This window comes from Scleropages formosus, chromosome 8, assembly GCF_900964775.1.
Source record: "Scleropages formosus chromosome 8, fSclFor1.1, whole genome shotgun sequence".
Taxonomy (NCBI): domain Eukaryota; kingdom Metazoa; phylum Chordata; class Actinopteri; order Osteoglossiformes; family Osteoglossidae; genus Scleropages; species Scleropages formosus.
Window position 1 is genome coordinate 12,743,415 of NC_041813.1, and position 21,012 is coordinate 12,764,426.

Here is a 21,012-nt window from a genome sequence, read left to right on the forward strand (position 1 = left end):
TTTATTGCTTCCACTTATCCTGGAGCTTGCTGCCCCTGGCATTACTCAGTAAGAGCAAAATTGGTCACTCTTCTTTGACACTGCTCATATTTCTGCATGTCAGCTGCGGATAGTGATTTCTGATTTTGCCCACCACCATTGTGCATGCTGCAGTTCAGGCTCCTACTTCATTCTGCTACAGGATTTTTGCTTTCTGTAGTGTTGACCACATCCTACAACAAACAGTGTAGCAATGAAAGCAAAGTGGAAGGTTCTGGGGCACTTAAAAAAAATTCAGATGCATTCTCCCATCTCTTGCACATGGCTCTTAAATCTTCACTTTGTGCTGCTTCTTTGTATTATCCTGACTCCCTTCATTCAGCCTCCTGACCTTTCCAGAACCCTGCGTTGAAATAGTGCATACTTACTTTATACTGTACTCAGGCTCTATTTAGTCATCTGGGATTTTACCTTAAACATCACTTTTCTGGCTTTGTGATAAAGAACTGGCAGTGGAAAGAAAAGCTTCATGTTATGGTGAAGCTTCTCTTCTCTCATACATCTTCAGACCTTTCACGAGGGTCTGTCAGAGGCGTATTCTAGAAACATGAGACCTTCCGCTGTGTTATTTTTGCACATGAAAGATGCATGTATGCAATTAAAAGGGACTTTGCAGCTCAAAATTTGGTCATTGTGTGTGATGCAGGAATGGTGGGGGCCGCAGTGGGACCTTCTGTGCTTGCACAATGATCCTAGAAATGATCCAGTTCCAGGGCATGGTGGATGTCTTCTACGCGGTCAAAACCTTACGAAACTCAAAACCCAATATGGTTGAATCCCTGGTAGGTATGGGTGAGGTGTTTGCAAATCAGCAAGCCCCTCAGCATGGATAGCAGAAAGTTAAAAAAAAAAAAAAAAAAAAAAAAAAAAAGAGCTGTTTTGTTTTCGTGTTTCTACGCCAGCTACCTAATATAGTTTTATGCTACATTTTATCGGTTGCTAACATGATAGAAAGGTGTGGATACACTTGTTCTGTACAGTTAAACTGTACTGTCATCCTTGTTCCAGCTATTTCCTGTTTTTTATAAAGTACTGTCTGACTATCTACCCTCAGGACCAGTACCGGTTCTGCTACGACCTGGCCATGGAGTATTTGGACTGCACAGTGGTGAGATAGCACTATGTGTTGGACGCCGCCTTACTGGACTGGCAGCTGGGCCCTGCCCCATGCGCCCACTCTTCTTGTGTTTTTTGTTTTTGCTTCACTTGGATTTATGGACTTTCCTTTGGTAATTAATGCAGAGAAAAGAGACAAAGAAGAATGTCTTACCTTTGACCTTTAATGTGCAACTGTCATTTTGTTCCTGTCATTGCCTTAGTGGGTCCTTTCTTTCCTTTTTTGGGGTGGTGTTGGGAATATTTGGGTCCCAGGCATGTTGAGTATTCTCTGCAAGCAGTAAAAATTAGATAGAGTAAACACCTCACTGAGATGACAGAATGCTTCTCTTCTTTGACTAACTTCCACTTCATTGCCGTGGGGATTTTCCTAGTTATGTCACTGGGAATTCACTGTGGTCTGTGCAAGAGATCTTTGCTATTACCTGCCTTACTACTTCATACTCCTGAGAAGAAAGGCACCAGGGAACAGGTAGCAGCAAAAGGCCTGCAAAAACGATATTGCACATTGGGTGTGTTACGGTTCCAATGGTGTGCTCAATATCTGGAAAAATTGACAAGTGCTGTGTTTAGTTTCTTTTCAATGACATTGATGATTTTCCTTCACAAGAAAACATGGACTGGACTCATTAAAATAAATGGTAATCATCTTAATGGTACCAACTCCATATGGGGAAAAAAAAAAACCATGAAAAGGTTTCTCATTATTGAATTTGCTTACTCCTTCGCTGTTGTTAATAAGTGTACAGTACATTTACATACTGTATGTTTATAGATGTTCTTGTCCTGACATCCCAGTGCATTTTTGTGTGTGAAGAAGGGGACTGAACTAACGTGCGCTGGCATGGCAGTGGTTTTAAATGTACAAAGTTCAATGCTCCATTCTCTTTACCTGGGTGCCACAACAGGGACACTGGTCTTTGGAAAGGTGCAGTGTAAAAATTTGAACAAATGTGCAAAGTGTATGACAGCGATTTGCTGCAGCTCACATGTATTTGGATTCTTTAGTCTGGGTTTTTAATTTGTGTCTTTTTTATGAGAAATGTGCTTTGGTCATGCCTTTCAACCCTTGCTTACAGTATTTGATGTGTTTACCTAATACTTTATCAGTGGCCTTTCTTGCTTGTCTTTTCCTGCTGCATTTATTCACTACAGCTTTTCTGCAGTCTTTCTGAATCCTCTTCCACAACTTCTTGCACATCACACTGCACTCATTTTTTCCCCATGAAGGCTTAGTAAATGATGTACTTGCGATATGCAAATAACATACACTGTGGGACAATTCATTACATAAGTGCACCTCTGGTCATTAAGGTGTGAAAAGGAAGGTGTGACACAAACATGCGGGAGGTCCAGCATGTGATCGTTGGGTTTTTTTTTTTTTTATTCACATATGCCCACAAGGTCAGGGAAAAGGGGGGGGGGGGGAAGGTGAGGTGCTGTTTCGTTGCCCTCTCCCTCAGATCCATCAATGCTGTGGGTTTACAGTCTCTTTGATGCCCTCAGTGTTTGGAGAACGGAGTGAAATAGAGTCAGGTATTATCCCCAGGTGTGTCCAGTCTCTCCCTCTCACCCCCCCCTGATTCCTGCAGCATGGGTGTGCCACAGAAGGCTATCACTTAAAAATCCTCCACTCCCCATGAAAGCCAATTTTGTTAGACAGAAGAGTCTACGAGTGCCCAAGCTTTCTTATGAGGAGTGTTCACAAAAGTGAAGGTGGCCACAATCCACTTGCAAACAGTTATGACATGGGCCCCACAGTCGGAGAAACAGTTTTGGTTCAGTGCACTCTAACTTATGTCAGCTAAAAGTGCACATTCTGCCACAGCAAAGTACTCTGCTTTTACTAATGAGCTTTCTCAATCCAAAGATATGTGAAACATTTTAATTTATTACAATTTTTTTTAAATATTAAATGTATATTTCAACATAAGTGAAGCTATGTGGACACAACATACTTTTATCATTCCAAAGTCCTGCTCATGTTCCTTCTCTTGCTATGACTGTAAGGTTCTTCTCTGTGTTCCAGTATTATTCTGAAGCCATGGAACAAGATTACTGTGTATTGAATAATGTATTTGTGAGGCTGGGCATGAAGCATTATTTCCTTAAAGATCTGAGGGAACAGTTGCTATGGGTTGGAAATGTATGTCTGTTTTGGGGTGGGTGGCTGGTGGGTGTGTTTGTTCTTAACACAAAGACACAACAATAAAGCATTATAATAATAAATACTTTTTTTTTTTAAAAAATCAGTCTAGGAAGGCCTTTTGTCCCATGTGTACTTTGGGCGAAAGTAGAAGAGTTAGTCAATAATATGACGAAAAGCATGGGCTGGAATATGTGTAACTGATGTCTGTCAATGTTCAGTGTGCACAGTGAGTGTAGTGTTTTTTCTAAAGGATCATACTGTTGACTTTGCTGAGGTTTTCTGTATCAACAAGCATCTAGAAAAAAGCAATGGGGGATATAATGTATTTGAAACAGATTCCAGTAGAGGTCATGGCCCTTTGCAGTCTTCTGGTTTAGTGTCATCCTTCAGCAGGACAACCTGGAGATTGCTGTGGCATTAATGATGATTCCTCATGGAACTCCTAATGCACTCACACCCCACCACTTCCATGAGGTTCTTGTAGCAGAACAGACCTCCCGCTTTACATTTGATTAACAGCATTCCTGCTCTTAATAATGTAAAGCCATTGTAATATGATCCAGAGTTTAAGAGACAGACCACATTAAGTAACAAGATCTCCAGCAATCTAGATGCTCTTGCAGACCAAGTGAATTCTGTGGGTGAGCTCTCTATTACAACCTTACTGATGACACCTTAGTAATAGCAGACATTCTCCAAGGAATCTGAAAAACATTCCTGCCAGTTTTTCCTTTGGTTTCTTTGTAACTCTTTCTATAAATGTTTTCAGATCATTTTCCCCAAGGCAAAATGTATCAGCCAGCTCATATTTCAGGTGAAGTCACTCAATGTTCTGCTAATGTTCTATAAAATGTTTGTGTTTAGAATTTTGAAGTCTGCAAGAACTGTTACCCTAAGGTTTATGCTTAGTTCCCATATAAAAAGTATACCTGGAGAATGCTGAGAATCCTGAGGGGATGTTTTGTATAACACAAGTTTCTGCACAACACAGCATTTACAACCTCAAATGGCATGTTTAGATATATTTCTGCTTTTGGCCTTCAGAGCTATTTCATACCATTTTAACTTTTTTTCATGTCTTCTGCACCAAAGAAGAAAATTGGCTCTCCTAAATGTCATTTCATAGTCGATGATAAATAACGTTTAGTAAATGTTATTGTACCATTTTAGATTGCGGCCAATGTACTTTCAGTTTTCAAAATCCCACAATGTCTACAACCACTTGTCCTGATTGGGGTCATGTGGGGTTAGACTGCTAGAGCCTAACCTGGCAGCACAGGGCACAAGGCTAAAGGGGGAGGGGACACACCCCAGATGGGACACCAGTCCATAGAAATACACCCCAAGCAGGACTCAAACCCAAGATCCACCAAAGATCAGGCCCCAGCCAAACCCACTGCACCACCCTGTATCCCAGCTCTATCTTATTAAAAAGGTGAAATGATTTACAGTGACATGAATTAATTCCATGGCCCTCGAAGGTGGGCAATGACAAGATCCTTGCCACTGCCTTATATTAAACAAGTACAGTATTTCTTTACAGGTGTTTATTTTTCACATTTCTAAGATGCACGGTTCATGCTAATTGCTTTGCACTGTTCTCTTGTAAAACCTAATAGGAACTTCATTTTCTTTTTTTTTAAACTTGGCGTTGTAATGAGGATCTTATGATTTAATTATTAGCTTTAGCCACCATTCTTGCTAGGTATCTTATTTTTGCTGCTGTAGCTTCTCTGGTTCCTCTTTGTCTCCTGGTGTCTTGATAATCAGGTTTTAGATCCATTAATTTCTGATCCAACCTTACCACACATGTACTAATTCACCCTTACTTTGTCTCAGTTTGTGCAAGGGATTGTAATAGGAGTCATTTTCCACATTTCCAAAGCCATCCTCTCTCACTGTGAGGGCTGATTAAGCTTTGCTTGGCATTTCTTCCTTTCAGTTTCTATCATAAGGGTGATCCTAAATCCCTTTAACAAAAACAAAATTTATTATACATAAAACTTTTGGCAACAGGCTGGTCCAGTTGTCATGTTCCAAGGAACTATGGGAGGTCATTTCTACTAGATCTCAGCAGGCTCTATAGTGAGTCCTCATATAAGCAAGGAGGTGAAGGACCCCTTAATGTCTGAGTGGTACCATCGCTATTCACTGCACCATGTCACTTCAGTCTACTCATCCTTCTCTTGGATTTAAATATTATTGTCTGTTCATTCACTTATTTTTCTACTTATATGTTTGGTTAAGTATGTTTGTATATACATACAGTATGTTGGTTCTTTATGTACTGTATATAGGTTGTACATTGTATGCTGCGGAAACAAACGTGAATTTCTGTGTGGGATTAATAAAGTTTCATTCATTCAGTTGTCTGTCCTAGTCCTCACTCTTATATGCATTTATATTACATTCATTCATTTAGCATACGGTTTTTCGCCAAAGTAACATACATTTCATAGAAAATACAATTTGCGCATTACCTTAGGAGAGGCTAAATGAATAAATGTAATGTAGATGCGTGACTCAAATACAGTTTGTTTCCTTTACCATTGCACATTCATCACACAAGTATCTGCATTAAACAGATACCATGTGTGAGAATACATATTTCAGCAGGGTGCTACAGTGAACAGCATTGCTGTCTCACAGCACCTGAGTCGTGTGGGTGTATTTTATTTTTTTAGACTCTTCACGTAGTGACACAGAGCTCTTTAGCACAAGCATAAAGCAAAAAAACATACAAACAAAGAAGACAGTTGAGTAATGGCTACCATAATGAACTTATTACAGAGCTATAAGTATACCTACTGGACACCGGGAAAAGGAACAAAAATACCCAACTGAAAGTTGAGGGAGGAAAAAAAAAAAAAACCTCGGGGGGGGGGGGGGGGGTCCACGAGTGCTGGTTGCCCACCCCTCTTGCACATTCTAGAAAGTAAGATTTCTAAGCCAATGTGTAATAATGATATTGTTGGTAAATGGCATATTGGATCCCCAGCTTGGAATGGAATGTCTTGATCGTCATGTAGGACGGATATCATCCTCTGTCAGCACGGGATTTGTCTGTCAACACGAGTCTGATTACAGCTCAGTTTGCATGTTCTCCTTGTGTCTGTGTGGGGTTTTTTTTCCAGGTGCTCTGGCATAGGCTGTAACGCTACATTGCATTCATTGGTCTCACGTCCACACCCGCAAGCTCAGTGACAGCACCTGTTGCTGATTAATACAGCCGGGTGTAAGGGCAACGCCGTCATGGCAATGGGGGCAGAATCTTACAATGCCTGCCTGATTGGCTTGTGAATTCAGCGTCGTTCTCTACACCCTGTTCTTGTTTCTCCTGGCTTCTTACCGCTGCTTGTTCCACTGTTTACTGAGTCTTCCCTCGCCCCTGAAAACGACGTCTGCACCTCGGAATACCCATGCCTGTCCCTGACCAACGATTTCACCTGCTCTTGTGTTTGGAACACACCTACACTTGGGTCCAACCCTTACCTCCGGTCTTGGAGTGGACAATTGGAAGTTGCTTTGGAGAAAAACATAAAACACTTGGTAAACAAAGGGCATTGTATGGTTTCCAGTGCTGAAGATCAATCATAAGCCATCAAACTGGAGAATTTGCACAAGCGTGGTTGTTTTTTTTGTCCAATCACAGGGTGTGTTTTAGTTGCTTAACCATTCAATGAATTAGGGCAGATGTTCAGTACAGTACAGCAATCCACTCGGAGATTGTGCTCAAACTCTTCTGAGACTATCAAATGTTACTGTATAGTCTAATGCTGCTCCATCAGTGCTGCAATGTGCATGATCACATCTTGCTCCTTTGTTAATCCAATGCAGAAAATGCATAACAGCCACAATGTACACTGACCAAGCTATGGTAACTCAGATAACCATCTTACAACTGAGGTGAGTGCAAAAGCATTTCAGAATGCGTAACACACCAAACCTTAAGACGGCTAGGCTACAATACTAGAGGACCACATTGGGTTCCACTCCTGTCAGCCAAGAACAGAAAGCTGAGGCTACAGTGGGCACAGGCTCACCAAACTCAGACAGCTGACAACTCAAAAAATGTAGCACTAGTCTGATAATCTGAATTCTTGCTGAGGCACACAGATGGTAGGATTAAAATTTGGCATAAACAACATGAATCCATGGCCCTAACCTGCCTTGTGTCAACAGTCCAGGGTGCTAGGTGGATTTGAATCAATAATAATTCACTAGATATGAATCCAACACACATTTGTGATGTGGCAGAATAAGAGACAGCATGAGCGTGCAGCTGAGAAACCCCATGAATTATATCAACGTGGACCAGAATATCAAAGGAACAGTTCCCTCCACATAAACAAATAACCAAAAAATCAGCCCACATCGGCGGCACCATCCTCCTCGCCGGGAGCCACAGTGAGCACTTCATTGCAGTTGTAAAGTGGACATCTTCCTTCGTTGGTTTCATTGAATTGAGCCCACAACACCTCCAGACGGCTCAATGGCGAGATCTGGTGTCCCATACTCACCCCCCCCCCCCATGCCCACAGTGCCATCCCAGCAACTCAACCTCCTATACATTGAACACTAACAAAAAAACCAACACAACACATGGAGGTTACAACAAACCTCAAACCATGTGATGTTCACATAGTAGAGTACTCACACTCAAGTGTGCCTCCCGCAAACACCCTGATGCCTCCTCATACACAAACACTGACGATCTTTCTGCTACCCTCTGAGAAGCTTTTAATTGTTGCGCTTAATGACTGACCCCCTAAAACAAAACTCCAACAGTAACGACGTGGTTGATTTCGCAACAAACCGTCTTCTACCGATTTCCACTGGTCTAATAACGCACTGCCAGCCTCCCTCCCTCACCTCACCAGCCAACTCAGTGTACTGCAATTTCAATGAAGTACACTACCCGTGCGCCTTCGGAGTACAGGACAATATCGGGTCTCAACGCTGTGATCGAAATGCACTGTGGCAGCTGTGTTTTTCACGTTCGCTACCAACTTCCACTCACGCACCTCCCTCCATTTAAAACATACCAATACGATCACGCGCGTGACATGAAACGCTCTCCCCTTCCAGCACAAAAGAAATTACCATGTGTCTCCCACACCGCGAGAGTGAATTAACTTCAATCCGCGTGTTCTCCAACGAGCATGCTAAAGATTTTAAACACTTCACTATGCCTACAAGTAGATCTTCCCTGAGATAAACTAACCTTACATGAAGACAAAATGTATCTCAGAGGCTATACCACCACACAAGTTGCAATTCGGCTCTGTACCGAGCAGCAATTAAGATTCTGGGAAGTAGGAAGAACTGTATGTGGCTACGATGAGAAAACTTATGACCAAAGAGAGCTTTTGCCTTAATGGATTATATAAGGTCTACAGTGAAAAGCGACTGGTTCAATGTGAGTTCTTACATACGACTGTGTAAAACGGCAAGAAACGGCCTTATCGCGTTCTACCAAAGAGAGCTTTTGCCTTAATGGATTACATAAGTTCTACAGTGAAAAGCGACTGGTTCAATGTGAGTTCTTACATACCACTATGTAGAACAGCCTTATCGCGTTCTACCAAAGAGAGCTTTTGCCTTAATGGTTTATATAAGGTCTACAGTGAAAAGCGACTCGTTCAATGTGAGTTCTTACATACGACTGTGTGAAACGGCCTTATCGCGTTCTACCAAAGAGAGCTTTTGCATTAATGGATTACATAAGGTTCTACAGTGAAAAGCGACTGGTTCAATGTGAGTTCTTACATACCACTATGTAGAACGGCCTTATCGCGTTCTACCAAAGAGAGCTTTTGCATTAATGGATTACATAAGTTCTACAGTGAAAAGCGACTCGTTCAATGTGAGTTCTTACATACGACTGTGTAAAACGGCAAGAAACGGCCTTATCGCGTTCTACCAAAGAGAGCTTTTGCATTAATGGATTACATAAGGTCTACAGTGAAAAGCGACTGGTTCAATGTGAGTTCTTACATACCACTATGTAGAACGGCCTTATCGCGTGCTACCAAAGAGAGCTTTTGCATTAATGGATTACATAAGTTCTACAGTGAAAAGCGACTCGTTCAATGTGAGTTCTTACATACCACTATGTAGAACGGCCTTATCGCGTTCTACCAAAGAGAGCTTTTGCATTAATGGATTACATAAGTTCTACAGTGAAAAGCGACTGGTTCAATGTGAGTTCTTACATACCACTATGTAGAACGGCCTTATCGCGTTCTACCAAAGAGAGCTTTTGCATTAATGGATTACATAAGTTCTACACTGAAAAGCGACTCGTTCAATGTGAGTTCTTACATACGACTGTGTAAAACGGCAAGAAACGGCCTTATCGCGTTCTACCAAAGAGAGCTTTTGCCTTAATGGATTATATAAGTTCTACAGTGAAAAGCGACTGGTTCAATGTGAGTTCTTACATACCACTATGTAGAACGGCCTTATCGCGTTCTACCAAAGAGAGCTTTTGCCTTAATGGATTACATAAGTTCTACAGTGAAAAGCGACTGGTTCAATGTGAGTTCTTACATACCACTATGTAGAACGGCCTTATCGCGTTCTACCAAAGAGAGCTTTTGCCTTAATGGTTTATATAAGTTCTACAGTGAAAAGCGACTCGTTCAATGTGAGTTCAATACATACGACTGTGTGAAACGGCCTTATCGCGTTCTACCAAAGAGAGCTTTTGCATTAATGGATTACATAAGTTCTACAGTGAAAAGCGACTGGTTCAATGTGAGTTCTTACATACCACTATGTAGAACGGCCTTATCGCGTTCTACCAAAGAGAGCTTTTGCATTAATGGATTACATAAGTTCTACAGTGAAAAGCGACTCGTTCAATGTGAGTTCTTACATACGACTGTGTAAAACGGCAAGAAACGGCCTTATCGCGTTCTACCAAAGAGAGCTTTTGCATTAATGGATTACATAAGTTCTACAGTGAAAAGCGACTCGTTCAATGTGAGTTCAATACATACGACTGTGTGAAACGGCCTTATCGCGTTCTACCAAAGAGAGCTTTTGCATTAATGGATTACATAAGTTCTACAGTGAAAAGCGACTCGGTTCAATGTGAGTTCTACATACGACTATGTAGAACGGCCTTATCGCGTTCTACCAAAGAGAGCTTTTGCATTAATGGATTACATAAGTTCTACAGTGAAAAGCGACTGGTTCAATGTGAGTTCTTACATACCACTATGTAGAACGGCCTTATCGCGTTCTACCAAAGAGAGCTTTTGCCTTAATGGTTTATATAAGTTCTACAGTGAAAAGCGACTCGTTCAATGTGAGGTCAATACATACGACTGTGTGAAACGGCCTTATCGCGTTCTACCAAAGAGAGCTTTTGCATTAATGGATTACATAAGTTCTACAGTGAAAAGCGACTCGTTCAATGTGAGTTCAATACATACGACTGTGTGAAACGGCCTTATCGCGTTCTACCAAAGAGAGCTTTTGCCTTAATGGTTTATATAAGTTCTACAGTGAAAAGCGACTCGTTCAATGTGAGTTCTTACATACCACTATGTAGAAACGGCCTTATCGCGTTCTACCAAAGAGAGCTTTTGCATTAATGGATTACATAAGTTCTACAGTGAAAAGCGACTCGTTCAATGTGAGTTCTTACATACGACTGTGTGAAACGGCAAGAAACGGCCTTATCGCGTTCTACCAAAGAGAGCTTTTGCATTAATGGATTACATAAGTTCTACAGTGAAAAGCGACTGGTTCAATGTGAGTTCTTACATACCACTATGTAGAACGGCCTTATCGCGTTCTACCAAAGAGAGCTTTTGCATTAATGGTTATATAAGTTCTACAGTGAAAAGCGACTGGTTCAATGTGAGTTCTTACATACCACTATGTAGAACGGCCTTATCGCGTTCTACCAAAGAGAGCTTTTGCATTAATGGTTACATAAGTTCTACAGTGAAAAGCGACTCGTTCAATGTGAGTTCTTACATACCACTATGTAGAACGGCCTTATCGCGTTCTACCAAAGAGAGCTTTTGCATTAATGGATTACATAAGGTCTACAGTGAAAAGCGACTGGTTCAATGTGAGTTCTTACATACCACTATGTAGAACGGCCTTATCGCGTTCTACCAAAGAGAGCTTTTGCATTAATGGATTACATAAGTTCTACAGTGAAAAGCGACTCGTTCAATGTGAGTTCTTACATACCACTATGTAGAACGGCCTTATCGCGTTCTACCAAAGAGAGCTTTTGCCTTAATGGTTTATATAAGTTCTACAGTGAAAAGCGACTCGTTCAATGTGAGTTCTTACATACCACTATGTAGAACGGCCTTATCGCGTTCTACCAAAGAGAGCTTTTGCCTTAATGGTTTATATAAGTTCTACAGTGAAAAGCGACTCGTTCAATGTGAGTTCTTACATACGACTGTGTGAAACGGCCTTATCGCGTTCTACCAAAGAGAGCTTTTGCATTAATGGATTACATAAGGTTCTACAGTGAAAAGCGACTGGTTCAATGTGAGTTCTTACATACCACTATGTAGAACGGCCTTATCGCGTTCTACCAAAGAGAGCTTTTGCCTTAATGGATTACTATAAGTTCTACAGTGAAAAGCGACTCGTTCAATGTGAGTTCTTACATACGACTATGTAGAACGGCCTTATCGCGTTCTACCAAAGAGAGCTTTTGCATTAATGGATTACATAAGTTCTACAGTGAAAAGCGACTGGTTCAATGTGAGTTCTAACATACGACTGTGTGAAACGGCAAGAAACGGCCTTATCGCGTTCTACCAAAGAGAGCTTTTGCATTAATGGATTACATAAGTTCTACAGTGAAAAGCGACTCGTTCAATGTGAGTTCTTACATACCACTATGTAGAACGGCCTTATCGCGTTCTACCAAAGAGAGCTTTTGCATTAATGGTTTATATAAGTTCTACAGTGAAAAGCGACTCGTTCAATGTGAGTTCTTACATACCACTATGTAGAACGGCCTTATCGCGTTCTACCAAAGAGAGCTTTGCATTAATGGATTACATAAGGTCTACAGTGAAAAGCGACTGGTTCAATGTGAGTTCTTACATACCACTATGTAGAACGGCCTTATCGCGTTCTACCAAAGAGAGCTTTTGCCTTAATGGTTTATATAAGTTCTACAGTGAAAAGCGACTCGTTCAATGTGAGTTCTAACATACGACTGTGTGAAACGGCCTTATCGCGTTCTACCAAAGAGAGCTTTTGCATTAATGGATTACATAAGGTCTACAGTGAAAAGCGACTGGTTCAATGTGAGTTCTTACATACCACTATGTAGAACGGCCTTATCGCGTTCTACCAAAGAGAGCTTTTGCATTAATGGATTACATAAGTTCTACAGTGAAAAGCGACTCGTTCAATGTGAGTTCTTACATACGACTGTGTAGAACGGCCTTATCGCGTTCTACCAAAGAGAGCTTTTGCATTAATGGATTACATAAGTTCTACAGTGAAAAGCGACTCGTTCAATGTGAGTTCAATACATACGACTGTGTGAAACGGCCTTATCGCGTTCTACCAAAGAGAGCTTTTGCATTAATGGATTACATAAGTTCTACAGTGAAAAGCGACTGGTTCAATGTGAGTTCTTACATACCACTATGTAGAACGGCCTTATCGCGTTCTACCAAAGAGAGCTTTTGCATTAATGGTTTACATAAGTTCTACAGTGAAAAGCGACTCGTTCAATGTGAGTTCTTACATACCACTATGTAGAACGGCCTTATCGCGTTCTACCAAAGAGAGCTTTTGCCTTAATGGTTTATATAAGTTCTACAGTGAAAAGCGACTGGTTCAATGTGAGTTCTTACATACCACTATGTAGAACGGCCTTATCGCGTTCTACCAAAGAGAGCTTTTGCATTAATGGATTACATAAGTTCTACAGTGAAAAGCGACTCGTTCAATGTGAGTTCTTACATACGACTGTGTAGAACGGCCTTATCGCGTTCTACCAAAGAGAGCTTTTGCATTAATGGATTACATAAGTTCTACAGTGAAAAGCGACTCGTTCAATGTGAGTTCAATACATACGACTGTGTGAAACGGCCTTATCGCGTTCTACCAAAGAGAGCTTTTGCATTAATGGATTACATAAGTTCTACAGTGAAAAGCGACTGGTTCAATGTGAGTTCTTACATACCACTATGTAGAACGGCCTTATCGCGTTCTACCAAAGAGAGCTTTTGCATTAATGGATTACATAAGGTCTACAGTGAAAAGCGACTCGTTCAATGTGAGTTCTTACATACGACTATGTAGAACGGCCTTATCGCGTTCTACCAAAGAGAGCTGTTGCATTAATGGATTACATAAGTTCTACAGTGAAAAGCGACTGGTTCAATGTGAGTTCTTACATACCACTATGTAGAACGGCCTTATCGCGTTCTACCAAAGAGAGCTTTTGCCTTAATGGTTTATATAAGTTCTACAGTGAAAAGCGACTCGTTCAATGTGAGTTCTAACATACGACTGTGTGAAACGGCCTTATCGCGTTCTACCAAAGAGAGCTTTTGCATTAATGGATTACATAAGTTCTACAGTGAAAAGCGACTGGTTCAATGTGAGTTCTTACATACCACTATGTAGAACGGCCTTATCGCGTTCTACCAAAGAGAGCTTTTGCATTAATGGATTACATAAGTTCTACAGTGAAAAGCGACTCGTTCAATGTGAGTTCTTACATACGACTGTGTGAAACGGCAAGAAACGGCCTTATCGCGTTCTACCAAAGAGAGCTTTTGCATTAATGGATTACATAAGGTCTACAGTGAAAAGCGACTGGTTCAATGTGAGTTCTTACATACCACTATGTAGAACGGCCTTATCGCGTTCTACCAAAGAGAGCTTTTGCCTTAATGGTTTATATAAGTTCTACAGTGAAAAGCGACTGGTTCAATGTGAGTTCTTACATACCACTATGTAGAACGGCCTTATCGCGTTCTACCAAAGAGAGCTTTTGCATTAATGGATTACATAAGTTCTACAGTGAAAAGCGACTCGTTCAATGTGAGTTCTTACATACCACTATGTAGAACGGCCTTATCGCGTTCTACCAAAGAGAGCTTTTGCATTAATGGTTTACATAAGTTCTACAGTGAAAAGCGACTGGTTCAATGTGAGTTCTTACATACCACTATGTAGAACGGCCTTATCGCGTTCTACCAAAGAGAGCTTTTGCATTAATGGATTACATAAGTTCTACAGTGAAAAGCGACTCGTTCAATGTGAGTTCTTACATACGACTGTGTGAAACGGCAAGAAACGGCCTTATCGCGTTCTACCAAAGAGAGCTTTTGCATTAATGGATTACATAAGGTCTACAGTGAAAAGCGACTGGTTCAATGTGAGTTCTTACATACCACTATGTAGAACGGCCTTATCGCGTTCTACCAAAGAGAGCTTTTGCCTTAATGGTTTATATAAGTTCTACAGTGAAAAGCGACTCGTTCAATGTGAGTTCTTACATACCACTATGTAGAACGGCCTTATCGCGTTCTACCAAAGAGAGCTTTTGCATTAATGGATTACATAAGTTCTACAGTGAAAAGCGACTCGTTCAATGTGAGTTCTTACATACCACTATGTAGAACGGCCTTATCGCGTTCTACCAAAGAGAGCTTTTGCATTAATGGATTACATAAGGTCTACAGTGAAAAGCGACTGGTTCAATGTGAGTTCTTACATACCACTATGTAGAACGGCCTTATCGCGTTCTACCAAAGAGAGCTTTTGCCTTAATGGTTTATATAAGTTCTACAGTGAAAAGCGACTCGTTCAATGTGAGTTCAATACATACGACTGTGTGAAACGGCAAGAACGGCCTTATCGCGTTCTACCAAAGAGAGCTTTTGCATTAATGGATTACATAAGGTCTACAGTGAAAAGCGACTCGTTCAATGTGAGTTCAATACATACCACTATGTAGAACGGCCTTATCGCGTTCTACCAAAGAGAGCTTTTGCATTAATGGATTACATAAGTTCTACAGTGAAAAGCGACTCGTTCAATGTGAGTTCTTACATACCACTGGTGAACGGCCATAGACTGTGTGAAACGCTTATCGCGTTCTACCAAAGAGAGCTTTTGCATTATGGATTACATAAGGTCTACAGTGAAAAGCGACTGGTTCATGTGAGTTCATACATACGACTGTGTGAAACGGCCTTATCGCGTTCTACAAAGAGAGCTTTTGCATTAATGGTTAATAAGTTCTACAGTGAAAAGCGACTCGTTCAATGTGAGTTCATACATACCTAGTGTGAAACGGCCTTATCGCGTTCTACCAAAGAGAGCTTTTGCCTTAATGGTTTATATAAGTTCTACAGTGAAAAGCGACTCGTTCAATGTGAGTTCAATACATACGACTGTGTGAAACGGCCTTATCGCGTTCTACCAAAGAGAGCTTTTGCATTAATGGATTACATAAGTTCTACAGTGAAAAGCGACTGGTTCAATGTGAGTTCAATACATACGACTGTGTGAAACGGCCTTATCGCGTTCTACAAAGAGAGCTTTTGCATTAATGGATTACATAAGTTCTACAGTGAAAAGCGACTGGTTCAATGTGAGTTCTTACATACCACTATGTAGAACGGCCTTATCGCGTTCTACCAAAGAGAGCTTTTGCATTAATGGATTATATAAGTTCTACAGTGAAAAGCGACTCGTTCAATGTGAGTTCTTACATACCACTATGTAGAACGGCCTTATCGCGTTCTACCAAAGAGAGCTTTTGCCTTAATGGTTTATATAAGTTCTACAGTGAAAAGCGACTCGTTCAATGTGAGTTCATACATACGACTGTGTAGAACGGCCTTATCGCGTTCTACCAAAGAGAGCTTTTGCATTAATGGATTACATAAGTTCTACAGTGAAAAGCGACTGGTTCAATGTGAGTTCTTACATACCACTATGTAGAACGGCCTTATCGCGTTCTACCAAAGAGAGCTTTTGCATTAATGGATTACATAAGGTCTACAGTGAAAAGCGACTGGTTCAATGTGAGTTCTTACATACCACTATGTAGAACGGCCTTATCGCGTTCTACCAAAGAGAGCTTTTGCCTTAATGGTTTATATAAGTTCTACAGTGAAAAGCGACTCGTTCAATGTGAGTTCAATACATACGACTGTGTGAAACGGCCTTATCGCGTTCTACCAAAGAGAGCTTTTGCATTAATGGATTACATAAGGTCTACAGTGAAAAGCGACTGGTTCAATGTGAGTTCTTACATACCACTATGTAGAACGGCCTTATCGCGTTCTACCAAAGAGAGCTTTTGCCTTAATGGTTTATATAAGTTCTACAGTGAAAAGCGACTGGTTCAATGTGAGTTCAATACATACGACTGTGTGAAACGGCAAGAAACGGCCTTATCGCGTTCTACCAAAGAGAGCTTTTGCCTTAATGGTTTATATAAGTTCTACAGTGAAAAGCGACTCGTTCAATGTGAGTTCTATACATACGACTGTGTGAAACGGCCTTATCGCGTTCTACCAAAGAGAGCTTTTGCCTTAATGGTTTATATAAGTTCTACAGTGAAAAGCGACTCGTTCAATGTGAGTTCTTACATACCACTATGTAGAAACGGCCTTATCGCGTTCTACCAAAGAGAGCTTTTGCATTAATGGATTACATAAGGTCTACAGTGAAAAGCGACTGGTTCAATGTGAGTTCTTACATACCACTATGTAGAACGGCCTTATCGCGTTCTACCAAAGAGAGCTTTTGCATTAATGGATTACATAAGTTCTACAGTGAAAAGCGACTGGTTCAATGTGAGTTCTTACATACCACTATGTAGAACGGCCTTATCGCGTTCTACCAAAGAGAGCTTTTGCCTTAATGGTTTATATAAGTTCTACAGTGAAAAGCGACTCGTTCAATGTGAGTTCAATACATACCACTATGTAGAACGGCCTTATCGCGTTCTACCAAAGAGAGCTTTTGCCTTAATGGTTTATATAAGTTCTACAGTGAAAAGCGACTCGTTCAATGTGAGTTCAATACATACGACTGTGTGAAACGGCCTTATCGCGTTCTACCAAAGAGAGCTTTTGCATTAATGGATTACATAAGGTTCTACAGTGAAAAGCGACTGGTTCAATGTGAGTTCTTACATACCACTATGTAGAACGGCCTTATCGCGTTCTACCAAAGAGAGCTTTTGCCTTAATGGATTACATAAGTTCTACAGTGAAAAGCGACTCGTTCAATGTGAGTTCATTACATACGACTGTGTAGAACGGCCTTATCGCGTTCTACCAAAGAGAGCTTTTGCCTTAATGGTTATATAAGTTCTACAGTGAAAAGCGACTCGTTCAATGTGAGTTCAATACATACGACTGTGTGAAACGGCCTTATCGCGTTCTACCAAAGAGAGCTTTTGCATTAATGGATTACATAAGTTCTACAGTGAAAAGCGACTGGTTCAATGTGAGTTCTTACATACCACTATGTAGAACGGCCTTATCGCGTTCTACCAAAGAGAGCTTTTGCATTAATGGATTACATAAGGTCTACAGTGAAAAGCGACTGGTTCAATGTGAGTTCTTACATACCACTATGTAGAACGGCCTTATCGCGTTCTACCAAAGAGAGCTTTTGCCTTAATGGTTTATATAAGTTCTACAGTGAAAAGCGACTCGTTCAATGTGAGTTCATACATACGACTGTGTGGAACGGCCTTATCGCGTTCTACCAAAGAGAGCTTTTGCATTAATGGATTACATAAGGTCTACAGTGAAAAGCGACTCGTTCAATGTGAGTTCTTACATACGACTATGTAGAACGGCCTTATCGCGTTCTACCAAAGAGAGCTTTTGCATTAATGGATTACATAAGTTCTACAGTGAAAAGCGACTGGTTCAATGTGAGTTCTTACATACCACTATGTAGAACGGCCTTATCGCGTTCTACCAAAGAGAGCTTTTGCATTAATGGATTACATAAGTTCTACAGTGAAAAGCGACTGGTTCAATGTGAGTTCTTACATACCACTATGTAGAACGGCCTTATCGCGTTCTACCAAAGAGAGCTTTTGCATTAATGGTTTACATAAGTTCTACACTGAAAAGCGACTCGTTCAATGTGAGTTCTTACATACCACTATGTAGAACGGCCTTATCGCGTTCTACCAAAGAGAGCTTTTGCATTAATGGTTTATATAAGTTCTACAGTGAAAAGCGACTCGTTCAATGTGAGTTCATACATACGACTGTGTGAAACGGCCTTATCGCGTTCTACCAAAGAGAGCTTTTGCATTAATGGATTACATAAGTTCTACAGTGAAAAGCGACTGGTTCAATGTGAGTTCTTACATACCACTATGTAGAACGGCCTTATCGCGTTCTACCAAAGAGAGCTTTTGCATTAATGGATTACATAAGTTCTACAGTGAAAAGCGACTCGTTCAATGTGAGTTCTTACATACCACTATGTAGAACGGCCTTATCGCGTTCTACCAAAGAGAGCTTTTGCATTAATGGATTACATAAGTTCTACAGTGAAAAGCGACTGGTTCAATGTGAGTTCTTACATACCACTATGTAGAACGGCCTTATCGCGTTCTACCAAAGAGAGCTTTTGCCTTAATGGTTATATAAGTTCTACAGTGAAAAGCGACTCGTTCAATGTGAGTTCATACATACCACTGTGTAGAACGGCCTTATCGCGTTCTACCAAAGAGAGCTTTTGCATTAATGGATTACATAAGTTCTACAGTGAAAAGCGACTGGTTCAATGTGAGTTCTTACATACCACTATGTAGAACGGCCTTATCGCGTTCTACCAAAGAGAGCTTTTGCATTAATGGATTACATAAGTTCTACAGTGAAAAGCGACTGGTTCAATGTGAGTTCTTACATACCACTATGTAGAACGGCCTTATCGCGTTCTACCAAAGAGAGCTTTTGCATTAATGGATTACATAAGTTCTACAGTGAAAAGCGACTCGTTCAATGTGAGTTCTTACATACGACTGTGTAAAACGGCCTTATCGCGTTCTACCAAAGAGAGCTTTTGCATTAATGGATTACATAAGGTCTACAGTGAAAAGCGACTCGTTCAATGTGAGTTCTTACATACCACTATGTAGAACGGCCTTATCGCGTTCTACCAAAGAGAGCTTTTGCATTAATGGATTACATAAGTTCTACAGTGAAAAGCGACTCGTTCAATGTGAGTTCTTACATACCACTATGTAGAAACGGCCTTATCGCGTTCTACCAAAGAGAGCTTTTGCATTAATGGATTACATAAGTTCTACAGTGAAAAGCGACTGGTTCAATGTGAGTTCTTACATACCACTATGTAGAACGGCCTTATCGCGTTCTACCAAAGAGAGCTTTTGCCTTAATGGTTATATAAGTTCTACAGTGAAAAGCGACTCGTTCAATGTGAGTTCTTACATACCACTATGTAGAACGGCCTTATCGCGTTCTACCAAAGAGAGCTTTTGCATTAATGGATTACATAAGTTCTACAGTGAAAAGCGACTGGTTCAATGTGAGTTCTATACATACCACTATGTAGAACGGCCTTATCGCGTTCTACCAAAGAGAGCTTTTGCATTAATGGATTACATAAGTTCTACAGTGAAAAGCGACTCGTTCAATGTGAGTTCATTACATACGACTGTGTGAAACGGCCTTATCGCGTTCTACCAAAGAGAGCTTTTGCCTTAATGGTTTATATAAGTTCTACAGTGAAAAGCGACTCGTTCAATGTGAGTTCTTACATACCACTATGTAGAACGGCCTTATCGCGTTCTACCAAAGAGAGCTTTTGCATTAATGGATTACATAAGTTCTACAGTGAAAAGCGACTCGTTCAATGTGAGTTCTTACATACGACTGTGTAACGGCAAGAACGGCCTTATCGCGTTCTACCAAAGAGAGCTTTTGCATTAATGGATTACATAAGGTCTACAGTGAAAAGCGACTGGTTCAATGTGAGTTCTTACATACCACTATGTAGAACGGCCTTATCGCGTTCTACCAAAGAGAGCTTTTGCCTTAATGGTTTATATAAGTTCTACAGTGAAAAGCGACTCGTTCAATGTGAGTTCAATACATACGACTGTGTGAAACGGCCTTATCGCGTTCTACCAAAGAGAGCTTTTGCATTAATGGATTACATAAGTTCTACAGTGAAAAGCGACTGGTTCAATGTGAGTTCTTACATACCACTATGTAGAACGGCCTTATCGCGTTCTACCAAAGAGAGCTTTTGCCTTAATGGTTTATATAAGTTCTACAGTGAAAAGCGACTCGTTCAATGTGAGTTCTTACATACCACTATGTAGAACGGCCTTATCGCGTTCTACCAAAGAGAGCTTTTGCCTTAATGGTTTATATAAGGTCTACAGTGAAAAGCGACTCGTTCAATGTGAGTTCTTACATACGACTTTGTGAAACGGCCTTATCGCGTTCTACCAAAGAGAGCTTTTGCATTAATGGATTACATAAGGTTTACAGTGAAAAGCGACTGGTTCAATGTGAGTTCTTACATACCACTATGTAGAACGGCCTTATCGCGTTCTACCAAAGAGAGCTTTTGCATTAATGGATTACATAAGTTCTACAGTGAAAAGCGACTGGTTCAATGTGAGTTCCTTACATACCACTATGTAGAACGGCCTTATCGCGTTCTACAAAGAG

At 40.7% G+C, this 21,012-nt stretch overlaps 1 protein-coding gene across 4 annotated transcripts in view; it reads left to right on the top strand.

Annotated features, from left to right (window-relative positions):
* The window catches only part of ptprub (protein tyrosine phosphatase receptor type Ub), a 257,482-nt gene extending 252,860 nt beyond the window's left edge, over positions 1–4,622 (top strand). For all 4 annotated transcript variants that reach the window (XM_018766225.2, XM_018766226.2, XM_018766227.2 and 1 more), the window contains 2 exons: positions 686–821; positions 1,094–4,622. In XM_018766225.2, the coding sequence (XP_018621741.1) occupies positions 686–821; positions 1,094–1,156 (199 nt within the window). In that variant the 3' untranslated portion in view covers positions 1,157–4,622. The remainder of the gene's footprint in view (positions 1–685; positions 822–1,093) is intronic.
* Positions 4,623–21,012: the final 16,390 nt, after the last annotated feature.